Source organism: Podarcis erhardii (assembly GCF_964252035.2).
Source record: "Podarcis erhardii genome assembly, chromosome: 12".
NCBI lineage: Eukaryota > Metazoa > Chordata > Lepidosauria > Squamata > Lacertidae > Podarcis > Podarcis erhardii.
Genome location: NC_138513.1, coordinates 17947421 through 17958595, shown reverse-complemented (window position 1 = coordinate 17958595; position 11175 = coordinate 17947421). Strand labels below are relative to the sequence as shown.

Sequence of the window (11175 nt, the reverse complement as noted above, 5' to 3'; positions counted from 1 at the left end):
TCTACGTAGCATCACACACGTTATCAAACAAAGGCTATAACTGAACACTGTTTGGTTGTTTTATTTCAATTATCAACAATGGGACATAAAAGTATGCATAACTGCACCTTGGATCAAGGCCAAAACACATAATAATTATTATAATGCATAACCACAATCATTACAGGAGACATCAAATATTTATTCTATGAAGAGATGTAGATAGATAGATAGATAGATAGATAGATAGATAGATAGAATTGCTATGGGCTTCAGAGTTTAACAAAAAGCCTGCAAATTTGCTTCAAACCTTGTGAAGCTTTGTGAAGTGGATTCCCACTGAATCTGCTGCTCGCCCAGGGATATTTCCACTGTGATGTGGAAATCTCCCATGTACTTACACACAAACACACCCACATTTCCATGCATCCCAACGAAAAGCCAGGAAAACCTAGGGTTCTTCCCTGGCGCTGAACACATTTGCTCATCTGCTATTCCTGTCTTCCCGCCTCCCGCTCAGCTTTTAATATCTTTCCGAGAGAAGTTTTAAAAACTTCAGCCAGTAGGTGTCTCCATTTCCCTGATCTCCGATCATCTCCGCCTAGTTCCGTTATTAATCCATTCATTAATACTATTAAATATATATACAGTATATATAAAGATACCGAACCTAATATCCCTTCGGGGCAGGCATTCACACCCAGCCCAGCCCTGCCCTCCAGGCCTCTCTTATCACCTTTAAGCAAGTGCAAGGATAAGCAATGCATCCCACCCGATCGGGGCTGCCTCCCTCCTAGCCGCTGGGCCCGACCCGAGGAGGCGGCGGAGGGTCCCTGCAAAGGCGGCCTCTGCAGGCGCCCGGCGGGCCCGCCTCTCCCGGGGAGCGCCCGCGCTCTGCACCCCCCCCCATCCCCGCCGGCGCCCTGCCCACCGCCTGGCAACCTGGTGATTGACGCGCGACGCGGCCACCCGGAGCTGCGAAGGCGTCCTGAGCGCACCTATGAGCAGGGCCGCATCCCAAAGGGGGCTGGCCGTGGGCGCAGCAGTCGGGAGAGCGCAGCCGCCTCCTTCAGGCAGGCAGGCAGGCAGGCGGGCGGGGCTGCTGCTGCTGCTGCGGAGCCGGGGAAGCCGAGCGCCCCAGTCGGCGGGCGCCTGCCGGAGGGGAAGCATCTCCCGGCCCCTCCCTGCTGCGCGTCTCTCCCTCGCCCCGCCTCCCGCTCGCCGGGCGCCTCGGGCGGGGATGGCAGCCGCGCGGACCGAGCGCGCGATGGAGGCGCCGCGGCGGCCGCACCTGGAGGAGGAGGAGGAGGACGCCGCCTCGTAGGCAGCAGCGCTGCCCGGATCCCGCTCTGCCTGCCAGCGCTGCCAGCGGCGGACGGGGGAAGAAGGCAGACGTAAGCAGGCTAACTATAGCATCTCCCCGGAGCCGGGAGGGAGGCAACCTGGGCGAGAGGCGGGCAGCCTGCGCCATTCCCGGGCGAGGAGCGGCGTCGCTACAGGTGACTCGGGTTCTGCCCAGCATCCCGCCCCGCGCTCGGAGGACATGGGGCTGCCTGGGCGTCTCCTGCTCGCGCTCCTGCTCTCGGCTCACCTGGGCTCGGCCGCCGAGGGCAGCCCGGGGCAGGCGGCGCCTGGCAAAGGGAAAGCGGCCAGAGAGAAGCAGGCGCTTTACCCCAAGAGCGCGGCGGCGGCGGCGGCGGCTCCTCCTCCCTGGAGCGGTTCCCCGGAGAAGAGCCCCGTCTTGGCCCCGGAGGTGCCCGCCAAGGTGGCCTCGTTCCTCCAGACGGGCGACCCTCGGGAGCTGAGGCACGCCAACTGCTCCGGGAGGTACGAGCTGGCTCCCCCCTGGGCCGGGAAGTCCCGCCTGGCCGCCTCGCCCCCGTCGCTGCACGGCGCCCTCGACACGCTCCTGCACGCCACCAACTTCCTCAACACCATCCTGCAGAGCAACCGGAGCCGCGAGCAGAACTTGCAGGAGGACCTGGAGTGGTACCAGATCCTCATCAAGAGCCTGCTGGAAGGGGACCCCAGCATCTCCCGGGCGGCCATCACCTTCAACCTGGAGCCCTGGGCCTCCGCCCCGCAGGTCTTCCTCCAGGCCACCCGGCAGGACAGCCACATCCTCCTGCAGGACTTGTCTTCCGGGGCTCACCACCTGGCCAACGCCTCCAGCGAGACCGAGTGGTTCCACGCCTGGAAGCGCAAGGGGAGGCCCCACCAGCACCGCAAGGGCTTGAGTCCTCCCGGTGCCAAGGCTTTGGAGGGCAGCCTGAAGAGGAGGGATGGGCACCCGGTGGCCTCCGAGAGGAGCCACATCAAGTGGTCCTCCCCCTACCTGGAGTGTGAGAATGGGAATTACAAGCCACCCTGGCTGGTCACCCTCTCTGCAGCTTTTTATGGGCTTCAGCCCAACCTCCTTCCTGAATTCAGGTAGGAGATCTGAAGTTTGACGAGTCTCTTGGTTCTTTTCTTTTTTTGTAGCAAAATGTGAACAAGGGATTCTTTGCTTTTAAGAAGCCAAAGCTTTGTGAGTGAGGAGCGAGAATATACTTGCATAGAACACTGGAATCCCTCTAGCTCCTTGCACAGACTTCCCAAATAATATTAGTTATTCAGTGGGGTTTTCTCCCATGCAAGTTTGCATGAGATTGCAGCTTTTTGTTTTGTTTTGCATCCTATAAAACTGGAATGCTGTTCTCCAACCTGATAGGAAAGTTAGAGAGGTTTTGTTTTTATTTAAAAGAGAGAAAGATATTTGTAGCATGAGTAGGGCCATAGGAACATCTGTTTGCAGCCCAGTCCTATGTATATTTATTCAGAAGTAAGTCCCTCTGTGTTCAGGCACCCTTATTTCCAATTTCATAGCACCAATACCTTAATATAAAGCAGCAGCTGCAAGAAGGAAACCCTTATGAGAAGGGTTTTTTCTTTTTCAAAACCATCTGGGTTGAGATTAGCATGCCTCCTCTAAAAGGAGGCAGAATTCTGTGAAAAGGTTTCCTTTAGCCATTTGACTTGAGAGCTAAAGTGTGTGGGGGGGCGGGGAAGAGAGGGAATCACATTCCTGATGAGATGGAAAGGCCCCTTGTGAAAACTTCCAGCTCCAGTGAGACTGCAAAGTTGGTAGTTTGGTACTGTTGCTAGGATCAATAGAACACCGTGACTTTGTTCCAGCTAAAGTAAGTTATGCCTAACTATGATCAAAAGCAATGGGTTTTTAAAATTAATCTGAACTAGTTTACACGACTGGTTTCAATGGGACAGACAGTGCAAACCTGCACAGGTTTACTCGAAAGCCAGCCCTGCTGTGTTGAGTGGCAGATGCATCTGTTAAGTGTGTTTGGAATTTCAGCCTCCTTTGGGGCTAACTTCTGCAGGATTGGACCCTATTAAATACTTCAACCCATTGGACAATATAGCCCACCCCACCCCCGTTCCCAGTTATTGTCTCCTTACTTAATCTGGGTGTGTGTGTCTTAACAGTTGCAGATCTCTTTCAGCATTAGTGTCTATGTGCATAATAAAAATAGTTTCTTGTACCTACCACATTATAGCAGTAGAGCAATAGAACCGGAGGCAGAGCGGCGAATGATGGATTCAACTGTAGTAGTTACAGATCATGCACAGTTATCCTTATGTACACAGCAGTGCTAATGATAGACTTTTTCCAGCTTGAGGAATGTGTGCACATCATACATTTGAAGCACGTTCCCCCTCCCCAAAGAATCCTGGGGATCCTTCACAGGTAGTTCACCCTTCAGGGAGCTGTAGTTCCTAAGCACCCTTAAAGAAACTTCAGTTTTTTTGCAGGAAAATGTGCTATTCAACATATTCCAAAGCTTCAGACTGCTGAGACAGTTCAGCTGTGGGAAGTAACTTGCTGCTCTTGGTATATGAATGGGAGAATTTGGACTACAAGTGTTATCCTTTTGTTTGTGCTTGAGCTGGGATCTGGCAACCCTGATTCTTCATCTGTTTCGGGTCCATTCCTTGTTCCTTCATCCACATTTCTGTCTGCTTGTTGGTCCAGTGCTTTTCAGGCTATCCTGCTAGATGAGTGTATCAGTTGCACAGTGTCTGGTTGAGCCAAGTAACGGTTACTTTGAGAAAATGTGTGCAGTTTCCTTTGGTTACCAAAGCAGGTGTCTGGGTTGATTTTTTGGGGGGGAAGAGGCAGTATACTAATTGATTCCTGCTTTCTGCCACTTCTGATTTGAGAAGAAGCTTGTAAGCCCAGAGAACATAACAGAGAAAGATTTGCTTAAATAATTTATTGTTGGCAGCATTAACACACACACACACACACACACACACACACACACACACACTGAGTGCAACTCAAGGCCAATTCAAAGATAGTTTCCTGCATTTTTACTCTGAGAACTATTGAAACAAATCCTTTTTTTTTTAAAAAAAAAAAAGGCTGAAGGTGGACTTTTCAAATTGCTGTGCATTGTTAGACTGAATTGTCATTTTTTTAAAAAAATGTAGAAGCACATTACAAAATCAAGCACTTCCTGATGGATGTCCTAAGAATTATATTTTTTTATTAAGTGCTGCTGGCAAGCTTTGGTTGTACGGTATCATAGCCATCCTGGGAATCCACCCTTGGTTTTCTGTCTGCCTTTGGTAGTAGTGTTGTGGAATTCCTTTTGTAAAGCGACCTTTTGAAAATGAATAAATAAGACTGGTGACTATATCTTTGACTTCACTGACAGGCCATTGGACTCTCTAGGGGGGTACAGTTCCAACACTTCAAACAATGGCTAGATGTGCTAGCCTTTCCCCCTTGTCCATTGAGGCTGCTCCTTGCCTGTCTCCTTCTAATCTGGGTTAACCCACATCTCCCTCTAGCTACTAAATGCCCTTTCGGTTGACTCCCCAAGTAAACTAGGGACTCCCTTGGCTTATTCCACTGAGGTTCCTGTCTGGTTATGCAATTGGCTGGTGGGAATCTGGGATTGCCAGAGTACTTGACCAACCTCTGAGCTTCCCAGTTGGATTAGAAAGGAAATAAGCCCAGCTGTAAAGCTGATTGTGTGTGTGTGTGTGTGTGTGTGTGAGAGAGAGATAGAGAGAGAGAGAGAGAGAGAGAGAGAGAGGTGAGTGGAGGGGTGTTCGCTTGAGTTTTTCCAGACAATCAGAAGTCAACTGGGTCAGTCTCAATGGTAACAAAGGAATAGGTTTCCAAGAAACTGGCTGCAGCTCTTTAAAATCTCTTCCAATAAGTGCAACCTTTATTCACACAAGAATACTCTGCTTGGAGCATGCACTGTTGCAGGTCATGTTAGCTTCTCTCTGTGCTGTGAAGCATCATGTTTCATTATGTAAAGTTAAAAATAACTTGTAAGAAAATTGCTCCTGGTCAATGGGGCGACACTGTTGCAGAATTTAATGATATTATTAGATGCCATCCAGCCTAACCCTGGACAGAAAAGGGCCCAGGTTTCTGTTACAGGTGATACTTACCACATAAAATGTCCAGTAGAGGTCATCATGGTAGCAGTTAAACTATACTTTCCTACCTACAAAGACTAATGCTGGTCATTGCACACGTATTTAACATATATCTTCCACAAACCTACTATTGGAGGTAGCTCCAATAGTACCATCACACTTTCTGTACCTACTGCCAGTAAATATAAATAATAAATAATTTTTTATTTATACCCCGCCCTCCCTGGCCAGAGCCAGGCTCAGGGCGGCTAACACCAGTAAAATTACAATAAAAACATAATAGGGGGAAAAAACAATTTAAAATACAGGTTTAAAATACAGTGGTACCTCGGGTTACATACGCTTCAGGTTACACACTCTGCTAACCCAGAAATAGTGCTTCAGGTTAAGAACTTTGCTTCAGGATAAGAACAGAAATCGGTGGCGCGGCAGCAGCAGGAGGCCCCATTAGCTAAAGTGGTGCTTCAGGTTAAGAACAGTTTCAGGTTAAGAACGGACCTCCAGAATGAATTAAGTACTTAACCCGAGGCGAGGTACCACTGTACAATTTAAAATTCAGCCTCATTTTAATAATAGCCCATAGATCACAACCATAAGGGGAGGGAAACATAAGGGTCAGACTGAGTCCAAACCAAAGGCCAGGCAGAACAGCTCTGTCTTGGAGGCCCTGCAGAAAGATGTCAAGTCCTGCAGCTGTTTCCCTTCTTGCATTTATCCCACTCAGGTGTACTGGAGGGATAGTCATGTTGGCATGCAGCCAACGAAACATCCAGAAACGGGGGCAATTGGCAGGACCCCAGCTGGCTCCAGCCTACCGGCCAGTGTGCCAGGCAAACTCCAGTTCTTGGTGCAGCATGAATCTGCGACCCGAGCTTCAGAAGCTCGGGCACGCTACTCAGCGGAGTAAACGCTGTGCAACAGAAGTAGCAGGAGAGGCTGTGTGAGCATATTTACAAGCAGTTTATTCAGCGTACATCAGGACAAAAGGAAACATGTCTGATCTCCTTCGTGTCCAAAGCAAACAGCATAAGCAAAAGCTATGCACAAACGGAAGTTCCCAGCAAGCTGTGCTGGAGTGTAAACAGGCATGTGACACACAACAATCATGCCTGTTCCTTAAGGTGGAACGGAACATCCCAACAAGTCATAGGTTTAAGTCGGTTTTTGCCTCATGGAAAAGTTGGCATTCAGTAGATCTTTTCCACCTCCATTCACAACCACCAACTTAGATGGCTGTAAAAAGGGATTAGACAAATTCATGGAGGAAAAAGGCTCTCTATGGAAGCTATGTGCTGCCTCCAGGACCAGAGACACCATGCCGCTGAATGCCAGTTGCTGGGGAACATCAGGAGAAAGTTGTTGCCTTCATGCCCTACTTTTAGATATTCCATAAGCATACGGTTTGCCGTTGTGGAAAACAGGATGCTGGACTAAGTAAGCCATTGGTCTGATTCAGCAAGGCCCTTCTTAGGTTCGCCTTATCACATCACATCTGTGCTGAATATTTTCATACCATGTTATAGACTTCATTTTCTATGAGAGCCAGTGTGGTGCAGTGGTTAAGAGCGGCAGATTCGTAATCTGGGAAACCGGGTTCGTGTCTACGTTCCTCCACATGCAGCTGCTGGGTGACCTTGGGCTAGTCCCGCTTCTCTGAAGTCTCTCAGCCCCACTCACCTCACAGAGTCTTTGTTGTGGGGGAGGAAGGGAAAGGAGAATATTAGCCGCTTTGAGACTCCGTTGGGTAACGGGATATCAAATCTAAACTCTTCTTCTTTCTATGAACCTGGGCCTTATAATGGACTATTAGATCCCTTTTTGGGGGGGGCGGGGGGAAGTGTTGCTCATGCCGCCCTCCCAGAGCCAGCCTTGCAGCACTTTGCAAGGTTGGGATCTGATCAGAGTCTTTGCAAAGGAGCTCAGGGAGGGCAGCATGAGAAGGACGCAACAACCATGCACTGTTCGATCCCAGCTCCTTGAGGGTGAGGCTGGATCGGAGGGTCCATGACATCCTGCTCAAAATTAGCCAGGGGGCAGGTGCATCTTGCTACTGGCGTGGGTCCAGTTGCAACTACGTGTGTTCCTCCTTCTTGCACTGGGACAAGTAAATTGTAAGAGCAAGCTATAGGCAAGCAATGTAGCTGAGATAATAATTGCAGAATTGTTGCGTTGGAAGGCACTGTGAGGGGTCATTTAGTCCAACCCCCTAGCGAATAGACATTCTGTTGTGGTGACCGCAAGCTAGATTCAAGATTTGGCGCCTAGCTTATATACCGGGTGGCTTTGCAAGGCTAGAATCTTGTCAGATCCCAGCTTCCCAGAAGCTAATTCATCTGACTTCAGTGGCTCTATGAAATTTTAAACAAGGTGTGGGTTTTTTTTAAAAAAAAGCATGAACATTTGTGTAAGGAAAAACATGGAGTTTACGTGAGCCTTTAGTATCATAAGCCCAGTCCTGTGGAACTCTCTCCCAATAGAGGTTCAGTAGGCGTTTTCTGTGCCAACTTTTAAACGCCTCCACCATTGGTTTACTCGTCTTCGTTTTTTACTTGGTATGCTTTTGCTGCATAGCTTTTTGTTTTCTGTTTTCAACTGCTTTCTGTGATACAGTGGAATATAAATCGTTGTCTAAATAAATTTTATTTAGTTGCTGCCTCACGTACAGAAAGGGCCAATAAGCACTAGGAGTTTGCCAATCCACAGCCTAATATTATCTCCTCACACCTATGGAGTTCATGGGCAGTATTCCATGCCAGTCCTTCTCAGAGTAGACCCAATGTAGCTAATGGGCAGGGTTAACTTACTGTATTTCTCGCTCTATAAGACGCATCAGACCACAAGACGCACCTAGTTTTTGGAGGAGGAAAACAAGAAAAAAAAATTACTCTGAATCTCAGAAGCCAGAATAGCAAGAGGGATCGCTGCGCAGCGAAAGCAGCAATCCCTCTTGCTGTTCTGGCTTCTGGGATAGCTGCGCAGCCTGCATTCGCTCCATAAGCGAATGCATTTCCCCTTACTTTTTAGGAGGGAAAAAGTGAGTCTTATAGAGCAAAAAATAGGGTATTTTTGATTAGGACTTAGTTGAATACACACCCATATTTCTAGTTGAGGCAATACCTGCATGCTTTATTGGAGAGTTGAACCACTTATCTGGTTGCCTTTTTAGTTACTGGAGGGACAGAACTGCCCGGAGAATGATGTTTGGCTGTACTTGATTTGATTCAATATAATATTTCTAAACTGCTTTTCCAGCAACCAAGCTGAGCTCAAGGTGGCTTTCTACAATAGCAAAGAATTAACAAATAAAAACAGCACTTCCTAGTACAAAAGAAACATGCAACTAAGGTACAATGAATGGATCAAAGCAACACAAAACAGCAAAATCATGAAATTTTTGTTCTAAGCACCTTTTCCATTATGTGTGTTAGGAAATCATACAACTGAAACATAATTTTCATTTAAATCCATTCACAATCTGAAATGTTAAAAAAGTGGGAAAAATTATACCTGTGTCATTATATCATTACGATTAATCACCACACATGCCTCTCAAAATAGGCTTTTAAATTTCCCTTTCTCTGTGTCATTGAGTGATAATGGGGCTTTAAAAAATTCCAAACTCCTCTTGTTGAGTCCCTTAAGAGTAAAAGGATGAAATATTCATCTTTCTCTCCTTAAAATGCTGCACTGAGTCTTCCCCCAGCAAAATGCCTCTTGTGAGCCATCTGTTAGGGACATATTAATGTTCTGGTTTGCCTGCTCCTTCCCATTTCACTGCTTGGAATGAGAGAAATAACCTTTCAGTACATTTTCTCACCAGACAAGTCTTCAACATTTGATATCCTTTCCAGCTTATCTTGGGGCTGCAACACTCAAAGCAAAATGTGCTACACAGATTCACAGATTTTTTTTTTTTTTAAGGACAGGCATTCTTCCCATTTAGGAAATGGATTGTAAAGGCTGTATTTATTTCATATTCTTCAAATGTTCCTATTTTCTAGAACCAGCCCTTGGTAAATCACTGTCTCTCCTTTATCCCTAGATTGATTGATTTATTGCTTTTTGAGAATGCCTTGTTTAAACTGGGTGTGGGGAACCTTTGGTCCTCCAACTGTTGCTGAACTATAACTCCCACCATACCTTTGCCTGTGCTTGCTGGGGGCTGGTGGGAGTTGTAGTTCTGCAACATCTGGAGAGCCAACGGTTCCTCAAACCAGTTTTGAACATTTGTTCCTCACCCCCGCTTCTGATCTCTGCAAATTAATACAGCAATCCTATGCATGTCTGTTCAGAAGCAACTCCTTTAAGTTCAGTGGGGCACATTCCCAGGTAAGTGAGAATAAGTGTGCGCACCATCTCTGAATAGGGGAAGGATGTTTAATTCCCTTTGTTTGTAATGTTCAGGCAGTGAGTGCATTAGTTGCTAGAGCTCACAGGAGCTGATGCTGGTACCTGTCTATCTTGGGAAGCCATGGAGGAGCGTGCCTTTGCGGGTGAAGTCAAGCTGTTGGCAGTTTGCAGCGCCTGCTGTGGCTGTAGAGACTGATGTGGGAGAGACAAGTTTTATTGCAGCTGGGGCAGATGAAGGCATCCAGTTGTGCTGCTGCAGAGGCACCAAGGCATTTCCCTCCTCTCCGCTCTCCTCCCAGCAGTCATTCCTCCTCTGGTTGCTGATATGGACTTGACTGCCTGTCTGCATGCGCTGCAGTTGTCCGCAAGGGATTCCCACATGGCAATGTGGAATGTTGTTAGCCTTCATGTAACGTTTGCAGACATCTTTGTAGCACAGAGTTGGTCTGCCAATGGGCCTGGTGCCTGAAGCCCGCTCCCTGTCAAGCACGTCCTTGGGGATCCTGCCATCTTCCATTCTGCGGACACAACCAATCCAGCATTGATATCGCTGAGACAGGGCTGGAAGAGCACATATTTGTTTGGAATTCTGTCCTGCCATGTGGCGCTGTGGGTTAAACCACAGAGCCTAGGACTTGCCAGTCAGAAGGTCGGCGGTTTGAATCCCCGTGACGGGGTGAGCTCCCGTTGCTTGGTCCCTGCTTCTGCCAACCTAGCAGTTCGAAAGCGCATCAGAGTACAAGTAGATAAATAGGTACTGCTCCGGCGGGAAGGTAAATGGCGTTTCCATGCACTGCTCTGGTTCGCCAGAAGCGTCTTAGTCATGCTGGCCACATGACCCGGAAGTTGTATGCCGGCTCCCTCGGCCAATAAAGCAAGATGAGCGCTGCAAACCCAGAGTCGGGCACGACTGGACCTAATGGTCAGCTCCTGCAATGTTTCAGGGGGTTTATTTTTTGGTGCGGAGGTGGGGAGAATCAGACTCTCTCTCTGTCCTCCCTTCCTTCTAAACATTACGTTTTTGCATATAGAAAGCTTCATCCTGTGCTGTGTTTCCTCTGCTGGCAGAATTCAGCCAAGCAGTAATTGAAGCGAGAAAAGTCTATTTAACGAGCTCTTTTGATTAAATTACCGGGAACTCCCCAGATATGCCGTGATCTATGCCATATATCTGAAGGCGCATTAGAAACTGCCATAATCTCATTGGCAAGATAGATTTCAGATCTGACTCTTGCAAACTGCTCCAAATGGTCCAGAGGGATTTCCCCTTGCAGGTGGATCTAATTCATATGCCCACATTGCTGTGCCCAGTTTTCTGATTAAATTTATTTTTAGTGAAGGCTGCTGTCCTCTTCAAAATGCACGCCGGAGGAAAAAAAAATATGGTAG

At 47.9% G+C, this 11175-nt stretch overlaps 1 protein-coding gene across 1 annotated transcript in view; it reads left to right on the top strand.

Moving 5' to 3' along the window:
- Window positions 1-1268: 1268 nt before the first annotated feature.
- The window catches only part of GPR158 (G protein-coupled receptor 158), a 124807-nt gene continuing 114900 nt past the window's right edge, over window positions 1269-11175 (top strand). The window contains exon 1 of the mRNA XM_081834217.1: window positions 1269-2409. Coding sequence (XP_081690343.1) covers window positions 1523-2409 — 887 coding nt within the window. The 5' untranslated portion in view covers window positions 1269-1522. The remainder of the gene's footprint in view (window positions 2410-11175) is intronic.